Source organism: Panulirus ornatus, chromosome 28, assembly GCF_036320965.1.
Source record: "Panulirus ornatus isolate Po-2019 chromosome 28, ASM3632096v1, whole genome shotgun sequence".
NCBI classification, from domain to species: Eukaryota; Metazoa; Arthropoda; class Malacostraca; order Decapoda; family Palinuridae; genus Panulirus; species Panulirus ornatus.
The window spans coordinates 6,961,593-6,981,937 of record NC_092251.1 but is presented as its reverse complement, the minus strand read 5'-3'; the positions used below and the strand labels follow the sequence as shown (position 1 = coordinate 6,981,937).

Here is a 20,345-nt window from a genome sequence, read left to right as displayed (position 1 = left end):
CTTAAATAGCCCATTTTTTGGAGGACACTTTGGGCTTGGAATTTATCCTACAAAGATGATCTTCAACCTCAATGCAGGTCCCAAAATTTGAATGGTGGAATGATGACTGCAAGGAAGGCATGTAAGGACAGGGATAAGTATAGGCTTATTTGCTGTGGCTACTCCCTTGATGGGAGTTCCCTTAGGAAATGGGCATTAGACATAGGTTAATAGATGTTTTACAGCAAGTCCTTGCTTTCACTATTTCAATAAAACAGGTGCCTTTGAAAGCATGACAGTACTGCTTCTTTTGAAAGTTGCTGTATGCCAGGACACATTCACCCATATGAAAGAATATGAAAGAATTCATCCCAATTCAGCAGAAATGGAGTGTGCACTCATGCACATGCCACTCATTCTGTATGTTTTTACAATCATGACAGATGGTATTACAGTTCTGATGGAAGCTATATGCACTAACTGAAAATATACAATTGTAACATGAGCCTTCAGACTTATCACTTGTGATGTGCTTAGTTATAGCATGCTGATTGTGTAACACTGGGTTACTCACTTACACTGGAGATATGGAACTCTGTGCTTGCAACCATGTAGCGCATGGTAAGGCATTTCTAAGTCTTTCATCACTTCATAGGTGTTATGTGCATTCTAAACCTTTTAAGGGCTATTTTACCAAAAGTAGGATTCTGATCTGTCAATTTCCTCGAGCTGCATTTTTTTTTTTCATTATGACTGCCACCACACTGAAAGGTTTAACCATTTCATTGTGCATTCATTCTGATCACACACCCTTAGTGCATATTCCTCTAAAATGATACTCCCCTTGCGGGGAAAAATCAAATCACCCCCTACACATCATCTCCATTCTATACATCACTGAAGAACATACCCAAAACTCAGTATACTTTGCTGTATACTGGTGTGGGAATGTAGTGGGTGAACAGGATTGGCCCTGGCTGGTGGCACAGATCCTCCTTATCTATGATAATTATGAGTTTTTTCTAGGTGTGATTTCATTCTACATACACCTAAACACATTGCACACTAACTGTTTTACACTAGCTATGATTTCATAAATCCCTTCTGCATCATTCAGATATTTTCAAATACTAAACAAATATTTCATAAGCATTATTTTTATGTTTACATATCAATTAGACAGAAAATTGCATACTTTAGTATATGTAAAAACATGATATTCATCAAAAAACTAAATAATCATAAAACAAATTCTTTCCTTTATTGTGAAAAGTCTACAACAGTCTACACATAAATGTGACTTCCTGTCATGAAGGGATGGTTACCTTCTCTTTGATGATTTTTGGGTGATTGTGACTTGTCAGGTTGCTTGAGACTTCTATAAAAAAGGTATGGAATCATACATCAGCTAGAGATTCATATGAAGGCACGAAGATTTAAAGCCACAAATGTGGTTCAGTACCACATACTATGTTCAACCACAAATGGGATTCAGTACCACATAATAAATCCAACCACAAATATGGTTCAGCATCATGAAAAAGTTTACAGAGATTTTGCCATGGAAAGAAGCTTGACTAAGAGGAATCCCAACATCCTCTATCACTGGTGAAGAAAAGCTGTCAGGGTAAGGACTCAATCTAATGAACAGGGAAGTAAAAGAAAGTCCTTGCAAAGAACCCCATATTCCTAAATAAAAGTATATCTATGAGACCAAAGCAGAATTAGTACAGTACATAAAAAAATATATCTCTTGGTATTCTAGTTAGTACATGCACTTCTGGGGTTTATTTCTATGTACTTATTTTAGCTTCTGTTCCACTGAAGCGCACACACTCTACATTCTTCTAAGATTTCCAAAGACTAAATCATGGTAAATATTTATAAGCTGCAAACTGTCAATCCACATTCATACTGATTGTAAATATGATACAGAGGAAATACAACATATATGATGAATTCAACAATGCCATGAGATTACAGAAAACTATACAGAGTGAATGTGAAGACTAGCCTGAAGGTTAACTTGTTACAGATCTACTAACACAAAATATGGACCATGACCACCAAAATAACCTAACAAAAAGTATTCTTAGTTCACTTTTACTTGTGGTAGATAAAGTTGAGTAATATGATGTCATATCCAATAAGTGAAGTTCAATATGCTTCCTCCAATGAACAACTGCAATGTCAGGATTTTTTGTTGTTTGAACTGAAAACAGAGTTTAACATACCTGCAATCTAGTTAGTGGCCTCTTCTTAGCAGGATCAAGGGGATATATTTGTTCTGAAGCTAGATACAAGTCTTTTCGAAATGTAAGGCCAAGAACATCTAAGTCTTCACGACCATAACGAAAAGCAGCTAACACATGGCCAAACACTTTTCTATCCTTTAAGTACTCTGGATCAATAAGAACTACTCCATCTGCAAAGGCAAATAAGTAAATGAATATACAATATAATGTAATGACAGTGCCAAAAAGATGTAATTTCTGTATAGACAAAACATGAAAAAATAACACATAACTAATAAAATAATTTCGTGCAAATTATATGAAAATACAGATCTCTTTTAACAAGGCAATTTTCGAGTTATAAAAAGTTGGCTTTTGGGAGTAAGAGATGGCCTAATTTCCACATAAATTCTAGCTTTTGTCAAATTTTAGAGTCTCAATCTAGCATTTAGGAGAGGTAAAGAGGCTATTCAACTAATTTTTACTAGTCCCATGATCTTCATACCTCAACTAAGACAGTAATTCTTTTACTAATACTGTACCAAAATTTTTTTTTGCTCTGCATACAGCTGAAACTCCAAGCAGGAAATCCAGCTATGAGTCTCTATACTCGTAGTAAGCTACATTTCAGTAGAATATCATATATAATATTGTCCAGACATTAAAGTATAGTGATTCTACTATCACTAACAGAACACCCACACCAGTACTCAGAAACTGATAATGTAAATAAATAGTGACATGAGTGATTCTGGTGGTTAGTGGGCGGTATTAACCCACCAAGAGTACCACCAGGAGTAAACCTGGAGTACTGTCATCAGTGGTCTTCTACCTTCACAGCTTGGGCTGAGTACAATCTGTTAAAAAGTTGTATGATAGTATGTAGAGAAAGTTCAAAAGATGGAGAGTCATTAATGCAGAACTACTTCCCCATTTTATAAAAATATGTAATTACACAAACATACACACACACTCACTTCAGTGACGTAGTGGTTAGTGTTGCTGATTGTGATCTACATGTGAACCTTGCCGGATTCATGTCTTTGGTATAGCAGTCAGCACACAACCAACACCAGCTGTTCATCCTCCTCTTAGGGCTAGTCATTACATGAGTGCATGGATTCGACTGGGATGTATGTGTGTGTGTGTGTGTATGAGTAAACATAACAGTAAAGACATGGTACATACACAAGGTTAAGGATTGGGCAACATTAGTGTAAAACTCTATCCCTATAATACACAAACAGTACTCACATACCCCGGCTTATGACTGAGTCTCATTTATCTATTAACCTCAATGGGGAGGATATCAACTGCTCTGTCTGGGAATCAAACACTCGCAATTCTATTATTTGCAACCTCTAATTTCAACAGAAATATACAACTAGGAAACTTAATGAGTCAAAATTCATAGGAAAACAAGTGGATTCTTTTTTATGTTCTTAGGTAATAAACAAAGTAAAGCCTACTGAATACGACACTTCATTATTACGTCACTAATGCCTGACTTATGTTCCCAAGTTCATTACACTGTCACGGTTCTTTGTGTTGCCATTATAGTCTATTTTTCACTTCACTTTTTTCAAGCAACAGAAACAGCAACCTTCATTCAGGAATTACACTGTAAAAGGATATTCTACTGCAAAGTCTGACTAGCTACACTGGTTTGTCAATAATAAAAAGTTTGATGCATTTCATTAACATCATTAATAAGATTTTGACAAACTGACATTCTATACTGCTACCTTCCCACACTTCATGAAGCACCAATACATTTGCAAATGATTTTTAAAGAACTTAACAAGAGTAGAAGTATAATGCAAGACTGAGAAAGGAATACTGACACAAATATTTATGAAATGAAAGGTTACCTCAATCAACCCTCTAAAGAACTTCATCTTTACAAGTACAGTCCCCCCAAATTAGCAAACAAACACAACTTACCTATTGGGTCTACATGTGTTATATGGTCGACAAAATCTCTTTTCCCCAGGTACACTGTGATTTTTCCATTTGGAGAACTCTTCTTAAATACTCTGAAAGAGAACACATTTATATGAAAACCAACCACAAGATTATGTTCATTTACATATGCCTAATTTACAAGGCACCATACAGAAAGAAGCATGATTACATTACCTACTCCACCTTACCTTGCTTTAAGGAAAAAGTTAATGGAAACAATACTTTACCACTTAAATTCTTCTATAATTTCAGGCTAAAACAGATCTTTGTGACTCACCCCATGATGGATTCGATGACTTTCTATGCCCCCGAGTCTAGTCTACCTGCCACCTAAGATAAAAACTTGTCACAGGTTCTAAACAGTTCCCTTTTTGGTAGCTGTTCATTCAAATTATTTCCAAAGAGATTTTGAACTACCCTGTTGTTTCCTAGCTATTTCCATCTTATGAGTGACAAGTTGAAAACCCCATGAAAGATTATACATATTTCATTTGGGACTGGTATTCCAAGGCAGTCAATGCAAAACTCTATATTTCTTATTTATTCAATAAATTCTTGTGGCCTTGCATTTGGTGGCTTATAGATTATTGCAATGACCAGGCAATGGTCTTCAATTATGACAGTTAACATATACTACATCAGTTATGAAAAAAATCTACAAACCAATACCTCAAAATGTTCTTCCAGCTGTTGAATCTGTTTAAGTTGAAATTTTGAATCCAAAGGTCACTGTTCAAGTGATCTTCAAACCTCTTTGGTCCAATACTGGACTATGTTTGACATTAAAGACATGTGACCAATTTCAATGGTGATAAGGAAAAAAGATAGAAACAACCCATATAGCAAAAAAAAAAAAAAAAAATCAACCATGTCTCTCTATTCCTCAATATGGTGACTAAATACAGACTAAATACTTATATTATCCCTCACCTGGTGCCCTGTCGTTTGCTGTTGTCGTCCATGGTGGCGGTGGCGTCTCATCGGCTGGTCCTCTCTGTTAAAACAAAAGCTTCCTTTTAATATGCAAGCCCCTGTGCAAAAAGGGTAATCAGATGTACTATCATTAATAAATGGTATAACAGTACTTAGAGTACTAAAATCTACTTACATAAATTAGATGTATCATCTTCCTAAAATTATCAAAATCAAGACATACTACAGTGACACAGGGAAGAAATGTAATACACATATAAATTAGATGTATCATCTTCCTAAAATTATCAAAATCATTATCAAGACACACTACAGAGTGACACAGGGGAGAAATGTAACACAAGGTATGACACTACATGGGGCAGGGTAGCATATTTTGAAGCTGGAAGAACAAGAAACACAAGATTTTGAGGTAGGAAACTGAGAGTACATCCATGCCCTCAGTCCCAGAACTGGACTCATGAAACTGTTTTCACAAAGAAATACAAAACACCTCTAGCACGAACACTAAATATCAACTAGAGAAAACCTGTGGATTCAAGCATCATTTCCAGCAATCACAAAATGACTTATCACCACACTCCACAAAGGTGGATGCAAAGCAGTCCCATAAAACTATCAACCAAGAGCATTAACATTATCAAATGCATGTTATGTCAGAAGTGAAGAATTCCTCAAAAGATCCAAAGATAAAGCAACCAAAAGCCATAACATGTAACTAAGCAAGAATCTGGTTAGAAATGAAGAAAGAAGTTACTTCCTTAGTATCAGAGTGGTTGATGAATAGAACAGGTTATAAAATTGTAAATGCTAAATGTCCATGAAAGATTAGAAAGCTGTACGACGGAAAAAGTTTGATAGATGGGGCGCTATGAGTGTACAACTCCTTTCCCTTACAGTACAGAGTTGAATATAATTAGATATTTACTATACTACAGATGAAGGCCCTTTTAGGGGCTCAGTAACACAGAGAAAGGAATGTGAAACACCAGGCTGGCATATAGTGATGTGAAATAACACATGGTAAGGCACAGGAGCACAATAACAAAAGGTAAAAACATGTAGGTATGAACATGGCAGGGATGAGGTATTGCATGATAAGAGTCACAGGGAACTGCAGCACAAATAAGAACATGGTGATGGGAAAAGTAATACATGGTAAGGATAAAGAATGAGACATACTATGCGGTTAGAATACACTGAGTGAAGTAACACATAGCAATGATACAGGGGTGAGGTAACACAAGATAAGGATACAGGAGTGAAGTAACACACTAAGGATACAAGGTTGCAGAGGACAATTTAAGAATACATGAAGTGTGGTAATACAAGGTAAGGATACAGAGGTGAATAACACAAGGTAAGGACACAGGGGTAAAGTATCATGGCAAGGATGCTAAGGTAACTCAACAGAGTAAGGGTACAGGGGTTAGGTAACATAAGGTAGGATACAGAGGTGAGGTTGTAATTGCTAGAGATACTGGGTTGAGGAACACATGGTAATGATATAGGGGTAAGGTAACAAACAGAAAGGATACAAGGAGTGAGGTAACACTTGGCAAGGATAGGGGGTGAGGTAAACAGTGTAATAAGGGGGTAACACATGGTAAGGATACCTGGGGTGAGGTAACACTTGGTAAGGATACAGGGGTGAGGTGACACACGGGAAGGACAGAAAAGTGAGGTAACACATGGTAAAAATGCATGAAGTGAGGTAACACATATTAGGGATACAGAGAGGTAACACACAGCAAGGATACAAGGGTGAGGTAACGCACAGTATGGACAGAGGGGTGAGGTAACACATGGTGAGGATACTGGGAGTGATGACGTTACTGAGGGACGCACCCAGGAAGAGCATTATGAACGTGTCCCACTTTGATGGATGCTCTCATCTCCGGCACTAGAGGCACTCCCTCCACCTTCCCCGGGGTCGCCCTCCACCCTCCGCACGCACATCCTTACCTTTTCTAGCTACCTGCACCATCCAGAGGCATTTTCTCTCCCTTCCCTAGCTTTCTCCCCATTCCAAACACATTACATCTACTTTAACTTCCCTGGCTCCCTCCACCCTCCAGCAGCATTCCCTCTAACTTCCTTGACTCTCCAATCCTCTCGTGGTACTTCTTCCAACCTGCTGTGACACTTCCTCTAAGTAATCTTCCTATTATGCCCATCATCGCGGATGCGCACACATACCCTAGCTTATCGATACCTCCTGGCATAATCGTGTGTGTGTGTGTGTGGGCACATATGGGTAAATAAATGGTACATATATAAAAGGTAAAGAAGACGTGGCAACATAGGTGTAAAACTCTTTCCCCGTGAAACACAAAAAGTAATCGCACACATAAATTCCCACATTCTTCCTAAGCCACTCTCTCGGGTAGAAACTTGTTCCCAGCAACTTACTTTTTTTTTTCAGGAGCTGGATAGGCGCCAGAGTATGTGGCTGGAACTCTGTCCTATAAATCAAATCTTATTCTCATCTAAACCCCTCCAGAGAGATAATAGACTGCTCCATCGGACAAGAGCTACTAAGCAGCTCCACTGCATGAGAGATAACACGCTACTTCACCAGATATGAAATGACAGGCTGCTCTACCGGGTGAGAGATAATGGGTTACTTCATCACACGAGATAATAGGCTGCGGCACTGGACGGGAGATAACAGACTGCTCCACCGAATTTTCAACATGCTCCAACGAACGAGATATGAACGAGAGATAATAGGCCGTTCCATCGAACAGGAGATAATAGGTTGCTCCAACGAACGGCGTAAGGTGTCCCCACCGACGGGAGATAATAGGCTGCCCCATCGAACGAGATAATAGGCTACTCCAAGATAACGGGCATCTCCATCGGCCGAGGATGTTGGTTAAACCAGCGTCACATATATAAGCAAATACTTAAACCAAATATTCCCCGAGTACCAACGCGTATCATCCGCTAATTGTGGGAGCCGAAGAGTCAAGGTATAATATAAGAAACGTCATACGATACCCTGCATTTTACCAGCATCAAAGAAATACCTGAATATTCATTTATCTGTTTATCTAGAGAAGATACCTGGAATGCTTAGTCTATGTGTACATCAGTTATCATGCAATGGACTGCATGTAACTTGACTGGTTACATTACACAAAAGTGTCAGGTTAGGCGACCGTTATAGTCTTAACTCAAAATTTTCTAAAACTTCTTGATATGGAATTGTTCTGTAGCTTCCAGCTCGAATTATTTGGTGGTAAGGTCAAACGAGATGCTTAGTGTACATCCACCAGACCAGCCTCACCGGATTTTCGGGGAAAAAAGAGAAAAGTAGAAAGCTTAGACTAATCGAAAAGTTATATGGCTGATACAAGCACTTCCTTTAATATGTGAGCCAGGGGCCATTACATCTAAAAATTTACATAACGCATAAAGCACTGAACCATAGTCTCATAACTAAGTCATTCACTTTATGCTCAGTTATTTCAAAGCAGCTGCCATGCAATGTGATTTCATTGATGAAGGTTAAAGTTGTTTAAGGGGGACTAGCACAAATGCAGTTTTGGTTTTATACGAATCAGCAGTAACAATCGAGGTGTACAACACGTCTTACAATTTGCATCCAATCACGTTAAAATTAATCTTCAGTTACCAAGGCTCCGGAGGTTCCTTCCCTCCACACTTTGGAACCACATGATGGCGATCCCGTGACTATATATATATATATATATATATATATATATATATATATATATATATATATAAGCTGTTTTCTCCTGTGATTTACTGCACTTTTCCATTACGCAAGCGATATTTTTGGCAGTACATACTATTTCGTGCGTAACCTAACCCACACTTAAAACGTTTATGTAAGAAAATTTCGATCGCGCTTTACAGTGCACAAATCATTTCGAATATTTAGCCGAGTCTTTCAAGCTTGTCTGGCCAATAGCAGCAATATTTTTTCACGCACTTTGCCATTGGCCGATTGGTTTCCTTGGCTACCTTCGCCCATGTCTTAACCTCCACTATCATCTCGTCAGCTTCGCGGTCTTGTTAATCAATTATATCCATCAAACACAAAAATCATACAACAACGTGTCTGGACCATAACAACTAGTTAATCCTTTGGCTCGTGGGTTTCATAAACACAAAACTAAACCTTTTCCAAAAGTTTCCATCCCTTTAAATTCCACATGACTTAAACATAAATGTCAAACATCTAAGCGCTCACATTACTATGCAAAACTAAGGGTTTAACCTTCCAGCAGCTGAAACAGCACTTGGCCAGAGATTAAATTTCCCGTTTCTGAAATACTACTTAACCAAACCCTAACACAACACCCCAGTTATGGTGTCGCATCTCACCTGCGATGATGGCTCTCATAGCTGGCGTTCTCAATAAGGAGAAATCAATCAACAGCAAAGATAGGCTTCCTATGTGTTAGCTACTGCCAACCACGGAAGATCCATATTTCCCGTGTTTGCATCCTCCTAGCGATAATATTACCAAAAACCGCATTACAGTCCTAAATTTCTTTAAAATTTTGCTTTCTTTAACAACATAATACCAATACTAGGCCCTACATACCTTTCTACAGCTACCCTAGGCGCTTCTGTCCATTGACAATCATGTCGACCTCTGTATACCAGTATATACCCCAAGATTATATATATATATATATATATATATATATATATAAAGAGTGGAAAAAACATTTGGAAACGTCATGTCCGGTGTTTACCAAACTTCCCAGGTCAACGGAAGAGGCCTGAGGGCTGTGAAGAGGATGAGCGAGGATTTACAGGAAGCTGGATAAGCTGCCGAAGGGACGCCCTGGAGAACATGGGCAAGAGGGCTTCCAGGAACACAGAGGATTGGGAGGGAGGGGGGTGCCCAGGAACAATGAAGTAAGGAAGAAACACTGAATGGAATGGCGTCTCAAGAGCACATAAAGTCGCCCTGAAACTAAAGGGAACACTCGATGCACAGGAGGAACCTCACCTTAAGTTTACCTAATGTTGTCACTGGAGGTCCTTAAGCCCCACCACTCTGGCTGAGTTCAAGCTGGTCGTTGGTTGACCAAACTGTCGGAGGCCGCAGCCCGATCGCCCACGTAATCACCACTGACTGATGTGTGGTACACTTTATCACTTATTGCCTTACATTTCTCCAATGGCCAAACCAAAGTGATTATTGTTACTTGCACGCAAATGTGATGAATAAACATTATTCATATCAATTATAATAATATCAACTCTTCTATCCCCGTCGTCCCAATACGAAAATATTTCTGTGCACAGAATGGGAACCAGGTAGCCAAGGATTTCCCAAGCGTAAATTATGGCACAACTCTCGCCTCAGCTCCAAATAATTACAGCCTCGGTGATCTCAATCGTTCCCAGTAGTTCAGATCCTTAATAGCTTTAATATGGCCTGTGAAAGGTCCTTACAAACTCTCTATCTGCAATTTAGTCGGCCCTGGGGTGGGCTTTTAGAACAAATGTATTCTATTCGGGAGTGTATTACTGCACCTGAGAGCATTCTTAACGTATTTTTCCCCCCCTTTCGTCTTGTAAGTCTGCAAGATGTGGCTTATCATCTTTTTGGAAGGGGCTCTTATTGTTCCGCTGTGTTAGGTGAAGGTAAGCTCGTAGGAAATTATGACGCCATGGTATTTTACCTTTCTATTTCTTCCCTTTCCCCATTACCAGGGTAGTCGGTGGAACTTTCTCCCCACTGAAAAGCACATCATTTTCCTCGGTAACCCAGCAGAAGGCTTTCTGTCTGTTTGTTGTTTACCAGTTTCTTTTGCCGACAAAATTTTCACACTTAATCTCGTGTCATCTTAAAAGAATGGTATGAAATTATTATTCGTGTTTGCTTCAATGTCAGACGAGAATTAGGACCAGGAGTGATGCGAGTACGGTTTCTTAGGGAATTGTTTTATCGTGGATGCACCAGGAAAGGTCCAAGTCATATCGGTGTTGTGATGTGTTGATTAAAAAGCTGTAAATTCATCTTCCAAATTTTCTGCTGGGTTACGTTATTGGTCAAACAAATTAGAAGCTGCAGCCCGCTGGCCTACATAGCCCCCAACAACCTGGTTGGTCTGATGATACATTTAGTAAATACTTCGCAAGATTCCTGCTGCAGACGCTCGCAACAGGACCTCCAAGCAGATCTTCCAGAGATGGTAAGCGGTTAAACTATACCAGTGAAGTTCCGTCAGTGGAAGCAAGAGCGGAAGCTATCTAATGTTCTGCAGGTGCGCCACTTGCCCGGCACAAAGACGACCTCCACCAGCTGGGCATCAAGCCCAGCTGGCAGCCTCTCCCAACGTCATCAGCATTGCACGCGAGACCCGCTCTCTCAGCCTTTGTATGCATATCTATGGTAATTACTAAAAAGTCTCATATGAATATTCATAATTTTATTTCGAGATATTAATTCTCACAATGGAATAAGTCAGAGCTGTGTGTGAAATGAACAAACGTTTCACAATACAGATTCCATTACTTTTCTTTCAAACTGGGTGGCCGAGAGGGGGTCGAAAGAAGGATTTTGACAGGGATGGTAAAATAAAATACAAAAGAATTCAAATAGCAACAGACCACTGGGTCCTCTCGAGAAACAAAAGACAGTTCAAGAGTATACAGATGTACGATGTAGGTTTATTGGAGCATAAAAAGGTAGGGGGTTGTTGTTGAGAATGTATTTCTGATACACTTCATGACCCTCCCCCCAGTAATCTCGCGCCGTCACCCCCTACAGGTGAGCAGCAGCACAAGTTACGGTCATATTCATGGCCTCAAGCACATAACTCTACGGCGATCAACTATCAGATTTCACTTACTTAAAAGTTCACACACAAGATTTATCGATTACGTTTCACGATACGAGGCCTATACAACTGCTTCGCTCAAACACGAGTATGCAACTTTATCCAGGGAGCATGAGCCATTAAAACAATGGTTCCTAACACGTGGATAATTACTCCTTTGGTGATAATTTCACATTTTTGAAGGGGCAAGAGAGGCTGCCGATCCAGGATTGTGGAAGTGTGTGAAGAACGGTAAGTATAAAGGCGTCATGGTACGTTGTAACAATCAACTTCTTTTCACAGCCTTGAGGTTGAGGGGGGGGGGGGATATATGACGAAAAATGCAGCATTTTCCTCCAGTATTGATACTGCCACCGGAGACTGGCATGGACTGCCATCTACAAGCAAAACCGGTAAACCTACCAGCATAGTTGGCTGACTCCCCTGCCACCCACGCATGATGACTAAATGAAGTAAATATCCCATTTTTTTGCGTCTTCCCGTCATAGTTTTATATAAACTGTGAACGCTATACCCGTAAAATAGGAAGTATGAATGAATACCTCGTACAAACAAGGCACAATACATCAAAAACTTTGACAAGTTGGCTACGCATCCTTTTGGTTTGCTTCATCTCTGATTTATAAAATTTCTTCCATCCGCTTCGTATAGTATCATTATTCATGTATATAAATTCAGAATTATCAATAGTTAAGCCCCACTACACACTTTTGCGCAAGGTCTCGTAAGTCATATAAAAAAATATTTCATAACAGTGAGGCAGGCGCTACACCCGATAACAACCTTCCCTAACATTATTGTCCGAGGAACTGATAATCACAAAGAAAATACTGAAGTGTTTGATAGGCAGAAACATAAATTTATCCAAACGTCATTAATACTAAAAAAAAAAAAATAGTCTAATTTTCATCTATGTATATAGAAATCACGCATTAGTTCAGTGAAAAGCGAGTTGAACCAACCAATTCGTATGCGTCCTCGCCAGCATTCTCTATTTGCCACAATTTACGTCTAATATATCTTACCCCAGGTCAATATGGCAGGGAAGAAACGAGCGTGCCGAGATGAATTTTTTAACACTTGGTTTCTCGAGCTTAAATAATACGTAAGTGGAAAAATCCTGAGGTGTTATCTGTTCACAAACAGCTCATTTCAGAAATTATGAAGCCTAGTCGGTCTAAAAATAACAGCAAGTTGACGGAGAGTTCAAAGGCACGATTTTTTTTTTGTGTGTGTGTGTGTGAAGCTAAGTTGCTGAAGGTAAGATTAAATTAGATTCTATAAACCATTATGCACAAACGAACTCCGGGTATTAGATCAAGTTGACGTTTATAACACTGCTCAATGCGAATACACACACTATAGGGGACTCGTTCGTCAAACCATTCATACTGGATAAAGCAAAGCTAGTATTTTTCCCCCTTGATACTACAAAAGCTGAACAGGACTCAAGTTATGCATAATAGAAAGAAATGTAGTACTGATGAAATGAGTGACGGTATACTGAAGCAAGAGATAAAAGGAAATGAAAGAAAGAGGATCTCTTTTGCATTACATCTCAATGGGTCTATGATGTGGCATCACGAACGCTCGATATGTGATGAACGTCTGATTGGAGGAGGAATTTCTTGTCTCTTCGGAGCGTCTGGTAACAATAGCAAGAGGAGAGTATAGCTGCCAAAGGGCATGATAGTTTACCGTGGGCAAAGTCAGCTGGAGTGTTTACAAACGCAAGCGCCACCTGCAATGGCTGGTGTTTACTCTGAGTTTCTGTGAAAGTTACAAGACTGAAACTGGTTGTCTTGCAGTTCTTTTCCCTTTTTATTTTCAGTGGGATCAACTCTCTATGGTGCCCATCTACGGAACCACACCTTTACCTTCCTTCTCTGGTACATGACGGAGGGACCCTTCCTACATCACGACTCATTTCTAACCAGCTAATAACGACAGTCTGAGGCACCAATAGTGCTCCCTTACCATGCCCCTTACCTGAAAAGGCAATTAGTCTTCCTTAAAAAAAAAAAAACATCAACGCAACTCAGCAAAAAATCCTTCAGCAAAGATTTTTTCTTCTTTAAATGAAACAATTCAATCAATCTACTGGCACTGCAAAGCCTCTCCCAGACTGACTAACAGATTCCAGTGCCTTTTGGCTCGAAAGGTTTCATCAGCTGCACTCTGGTGGAGCGGCAGGCGATGTGGATGGGTGGAGAGCGTCCGGAGCCCGGCACCACCTGCCCACCTATACCTAATGCATATTTCAAAGGGTCTGAACACTCCCCAGTTTACCTACCGAGGGTCGCCTAGGGTTGGATGGGGGTGAGGCTTGGGGTCTTCCCTTTTCACTCACCCAACTGCCCACCACGCTCCTCCTCTGATCTAACAAGCAGTTGCTATCAGCGATAAACACACATGTTCCTCGTACGCTACTTTTCCCTATCTTAAGATGATGTATGACATCGTTTGTGACTTCGGATTTATCATGAACACACGCATCTATACATATATTATTCACAGTGATATCTTGATGAGCATCAAACGCGGCATTCGGTATAGGTATCACGCCAGCATCTATAATGTCAACATTGGAGAAGATGAGGATACATTCGTGACGAGATACGTGTGTTAAAGAGGTTCTCCACACCTTCCAGATTACGCAACGTCTGGCAATTTTGGAGTAATGGTGACACCGGATCCGGGCGACACTGCTTAGCTGGAGACGTTTTATTATCGCAAGTGACAGGCGATACTCTTGAGGACCCGTCCCACCTCCAGCCCCCCCCCCCCCCCCCCCCCCCCCCCCAACACAGTGGGACGTCTCAAGTTGTGATCACCTCCAACACCACCCCCACCAAGTGTGGTGACTACCTCCTACAACACCAGGTCTGTTGTGGCCACCTGCATCAACAACAGCTGGGATCAGCGGGTGTGGTGGTGGTGGTGGTGTGGGGGCTGGCGCGGCAATTTGATCTGGCTGCGACAGTGAGGGATGCTCCCAACTGGAGATGTTGGGGCGGCTTGCCGTAACAACAGAGCAGTTCACCTTTATCCCGGCCTTGAGAGAGAGAGAGAGAGAGAGAGAGGCTGTGGTAGCGAAGCCCCCAGACCATGCCACCGCCGCCGCCGCCTCCTCCTCCGGTGATGTATGGAGCGTGCGTGTGTGTGGCCCTGGGTTTACCGGCCCGGGTTATGGACGGCCGCTCGGAAATCTCTCACTTCCTGCGGCACGCTGCCTCCAGCAAATACAAGGTCCAGTCCTCGGGCTCGGGCAGGCTAACACCGCTCCCTTGACGTCTAGTCGGGGTGTAAAACTTAACACGAACACCTCCGCACACGACAGCAGGAAACATAATATCACGAGAAGTTTCCCCTACTATTTTCAGCACTTTCGAGCACCATCGGCGTCCCCTGCACGGGCCCTTTCACACGCCAACGTCGCCTAGAAACTGTCCTTCCACATCCGCCACCACATTACTGAAGAGAATATTCATGAGAACCGCTGCAGCCAACCATCTGCCATCACCTCCAATTGTTGGCTAATTACTGCAGGCATTTCTGGAGCTAATATCCAGAGGCGATGCAAATGGCTAACCCCCTCCGCTTTCCAGCCGCTGCCTTCGGGGAAGCCATGCCCAGGTAGTGGTTAAGTCTGGCAAGGGATGGGGGTAGGCTAGTCTGTGGAGGGTGCGGTAGGTCAGGATGGTTGACAGGCCGATTTGTAGGGGTTCGGCTAGTCGACTTTCTATGGTCAGGATGGTCTGTGTCGGTCCTGCTGGTCGACATTCTATGGTCAGGATGGTCTGGGGAGGTCCTGCTGGTCGATATTCTATGGTCAGGATGGTCTGTGTCGGTCCTGCTGGTCGACATTCTATGGTCAGGATGGTCTGGGGAGGTCCTGCTGGTCGACATTCTATGGTCAGAATGGTCTGTGTAGGTCCTGCTGGTCGACATTCTATGGTCAGGATGGTCTGTGGAGGTCCTGCTGGTCGATATTCTATGGTCAGGATGGTCTGGGGAGGTCCTGCTGGTCGACATTCTATGGTCAGAGTGGTCTGTGTAGGTCCTGCTGGTCGACATTCTATGGTCAGGATGGTCTGTGGAGGTCCTGCTGGTCGACATTCTATTGTCAGGGTGGTCTGTGTAGGTCCTGCTGGTCGACATTCTATGGTCAGGATAGTCTGTGTAGGTCCTGCTGGTCGACATTCTATGGTCAGGATGGTCTGTGGAGGTCCTGCTGGTCGACATTCTATGGTCAGGATGGTCTGTGGAGGTCCTGCTGGTTGATACTGTGTTCAGGATGGGCTGGTCTAATGCCCTTCTTGTAACACACTCACAACACTGTCACATACACACGTACACACTGGTATGAAAAACTTTTAGCCTAATCCTCCCCCATCTTGGAATTTCTTCATCTTAAATCCTCAGCCAGCACCAGGCACAGAGGTCCGGAGCTGTACCCTCTGGAGACCACAAATCATCATCAACTCCCTTACCATACCCACACATTATCATTTCAATACGATCGTAACGGACAAATTAAACACGACAGAATGATTACCGGAAAAAAAAGAGAGTGATCATTAATTACGGAGGCCCAAAAATATAACTTCCTGATTACGTCACAAAGGAACCTCCCTCATCCCCTGGCCTTGAACTCTGACCTTCCCAAGATCAAAGCCAGAGCCAAATCGTCTGGAGAAGTTTTATGTCCTAAATTATCTCCAATCTGCCATGCCTGAAGACCCAGACGAGTCATACCGGCTCCTATGGTAGGAGAGCCAGGAGGAAGAATATACACAGGGTAATAAGGATACCCCATGCCTCTACGAGGAACCTTGATCAAGATGTCATCATTAAGTATAAGTAACGTGACAGGTAAGGCTGCTAAGTGGAGGTAAAAAAAAAAAAAAAAGTATAAGTAACCGTCAAAGAGATGGCTGGAATAGCTCACCTCCAGGGTAACCGCATCTCGTGGTCACCTCTTCAAGAAGAACATCACCTGTTCGAGAAGAACATCACCTGTGGTTAAAGTTATAGCTGCAACCTTTCTCAGCCACCTCCCAGACTGTACGAGACGTCCTCCTCTTCCCCACCAACATATCCCACTTCAACAGCCCATCCACTGGTGCAAGATCCTTACTACGGACACTCCAGCTCTGGGGAGAAAATGTACAAAACGGGGACACACGCCTATGTAGTGAGACTGTACTGTGGTGCGGTGGGCTCTGAGACAAACGGATATCCGTCTAATGAAACAGTGCTGGGGTGTGGGGTCTCTGACACAGACGGATATCTATCTAATGAGACAGTACAGGGGTGCAAGGGCTCTGACCTAGACGGATATCTGTCAAGTGAGACAGTACAGCGATAAAGGGGCGTTCGCACAGATAGACACCTGTCTCGTGAGACAGGACAAAGGTGTAGGGTACCTTGATACAAATAGACATCTGTCTTGCGAGACTCGGGTTAAGGGACGATGAGAAACACCAACTGGGGACCGGGTCTGGGCACATACACACGGCCCCCAGCTGCACCGTTCACACAGCTGACGTCAACGACGGAGTTTCCGATGTTTATTGTCTCTGGTCAAGTCACGTGATGAATGTTTACGCACGAGTCCATGCTGACACTTATATGTACCTGAGCGCCCGCCACCTCGACACGGGTTTAAATAATTCATTCCGAGATGTGTACGTCTGGCGAGGTATTCCCTCGGTCTCGAGGGGCAAAGCCTCCCCCCCCCCCCCCCCCATCTTCGCAGACAAAAGAGCGCGATTTTGTTTCTCCTTTTTCCCCCCGGCTTCATCCAGGCCATACGGGGATTTCAGTAGGGTGCCTGAACTCTCTCTCTCTCTCTCTCTCTCTCTCTCTCTCTCTCTCTCTCTCTCTCTCTCTCTCTCTCTCTCTACGTGCTGAGACGTGTATCCGTCGGCTGCTGTCGCTCCGCCCAGCATGTCACCAAGTACCTATCTTCATCTTCGCACGAGCGATGGTATTATTCACCAGGCACTCCACTCGGATTCACTCGTACGTGCCTGCGTCCCATCAGCTAAAGGCTCCGAGACTCGTGGCGCACCGCTGGTTGCTGCTTCCCATAGTTATCTTGTGATGTCCAGCCATACGAGAAGTGACAGTTACGATGCCACCGCCATACTTCGAACACTAAGACCGAGCGATTATCTTCCCCCTTTTTCTTGCTGTTATCACCTTTCCTCCACTTTCAACAGCCCAGTCTACAAAGACCATAGCAGTCCTCATTGATCAATTTAATCTTTTTTTTTTAATGGTACTTCTTAATCTTCCCTTAAATCCGAAGCTGCCATGATCTGGGGCACGTTTCTGCCCTCGCCGTCCCGGTTACTATAAACCATCATTAAAGTGACCGACACGCGGGGTACGATGATCCTGGGTGCATATCTCCCCACGATGATCCTGGGTGATTATCTCCCCACGATGATCGTGAGTGCATATCTCCCCATGATGATCCTGGGTGCATATCTCCCCACAGTGATCCTGGGAGCATATCTCCCCACGATGATCCTCGGTGATTATCTCCCCACGATGGTCCCGAGCGCATAACTCCCTATCTCCCCACGATGGTCCTACTTCATACCTCCCCACAATGGTCCTGAGTTCAAGGGCCTATGATATTTGCATGCAAAGAGCTGAAGAGTTTCGGGGCCCAAGGATTTGCTACACTCGAGTCTCCAACCACAGCCTCTCCCCGCGATGACTGATTGAAAAATCATCCACAGCGAAAACTAGTTTAGCCTGCAGGTGGAGAGGGTGAGGAGCATCACGGCTCCCTAGGGATAGTGAGTCACCTTCACAGGAGGGGTGTGAACGTACACACACACATCCATATCATGACTCACAGACCCACACAGCCAGAGACGCGAACTCTACAACCTTCAACCTAACCTACTGGCGGAGAGATATCAAATCCATACCCCTTCAATGAGGGCGAGAAGTTCAATAAATATATATAAAAGACCATTCATTTAAATAACTCCCGCTGACGAAGGTGTGGGTAAGTGTGGGGGATAAGAGGCAATACCGGACTACTGGGTTGGGCTGGAGAGGGAAATGGCCTGCCCTGACTGACTCTTGGTACACGATCAATAACACCCTGTATGGCAGGTGCTGCTCCTGCTCCTGCTGCTGATGGTGACAGTGGTGGTGCAAGAGGAGGAGGAGGAGGAGGAGGAAACACTGCTGGAGGTGAGACCGTTAGGGAATACTGTCCCTTACCTGCCCCAGCTGATGGCTTTCTAAGTCTACCTGCAAGGTCTTCCACCTCGACGTTGCCAGGCTTCTTGTTCAAGAGGGAAGACAGATTAAGAGCCGTCCCTCTTCGGCTGTGCACCCTAGTGGACAGCCAGCCAACCTGTCTGCCCCGTTCCTCAGATAAATAAAATTCTACTCCGAAAAAATAAAAAAACAACTCGGTCGACTTTTATCTTCACTTCCACTGACTCATTGGCTTGAAGGCTAGGTCTCGAGATAGTAGGTCCAAGGCTCATCAAACGAGGCCAAGTCCAAGGCAGATGACAGAGGCATGTTTAACGAGGCCAACTCCAGGGGCAGATGACAAGGAGGAATGCTTAACGAGGCCAAGTCCAGGGGCAGATGACAAGGAGGAAAGCTTAACGAGGTCAGGTCCACAGCAGATGACAGGGAGGCATGTTCAACGAGGTCAGGTCCACAGCAGATGACAAGGATGCATGTTCAACGAGGCCAAGTCCGGGGCAGATGACAGGGGAGGCATGTTTAAGTAGGCCAAGTCCAGGGGCTGATGACAAGGAGGAATGCTTAACGAGGTCGGGTCCACAGCAGATGACAGGGAGGTATGTTTAACGAGGCCATGTCCAAGGCAGCTCACAGGGGACTCGTTCGACACCCGTGAACCCACTTCCGGCGCGGAGGAAATATCTTCACCTGTGGCTCAATACTGTCAAAGGTTTATGACCTGCAAATGCGTGCGAGTGTCAAATAACCATCTAAGCTACAAGGCTCTAATTCGGAGGTGCCTCCTGATAACTAGGCGGATGTAAAGAATATAAGGATACATCTACATCTACCTTACTTACGTCGATGCAATACAAGAGAACACATTGGATGTAATCCAGAAAAAGACGTGTGTACATCTAGCCTCTTCTACGTGGGGATCATACAGAGGACAGGGAGCCTTGTTTACAACTACCTAAAACACGAAGTCATGAGACTCAGTGGCTATGGAGACAAAGAGACACTGGCCGAGGAGTCGTCTTCAGCCACAAGTGACAGGGTAAGAGGGAGCCAGGCCCCAGGATAGGGTAGGTGCACGGCTGCTCTCCCTTCCCCACCCCTGCTCCTCCTCCCGAGACCTGTGTGTCATGCAGGAGGGCGTCACGTGTTCTCC

General features: G+C 43.2%; 1 protein-coding gene across 7 annotated transcripts in view; it reads right to left on the bottom strand.

Annotated features, from left to right (window-relative positions):
- krz (beta-arrestin protein kurtz) overlaps positions 1-20,345 on the bottom strand; it is a 165,750-nt gene that overhangs the window by 47,500 nt on the left and 97,905 nt on the right. For all 7 annotated transcript variants that reach the window (XM_071678647.1, XM_071678646.1, XM_071678648.1 and 4 more), the window contains exons 2-4: positions 5,109-5,172; positions 4,158-4,249; positions 2,214-2,404 (exon numbers count right to left, since the gene is read on the bottom strand). In XM_071678647.1, coding sequence (XP_071534748.1) covers positions 2,214-2,404; positions 4,158-4,249; positions 5,109-5,140 — 315 coding nt within the window. In that variant the 5' untranslated portion in view covers positions 5,141-5,172. The remainder of the gene's footprint in view (positions 1-2,213; positions 2,405-4,157; positions 4,250-5,108; positions 5,173-20,345) is intronic.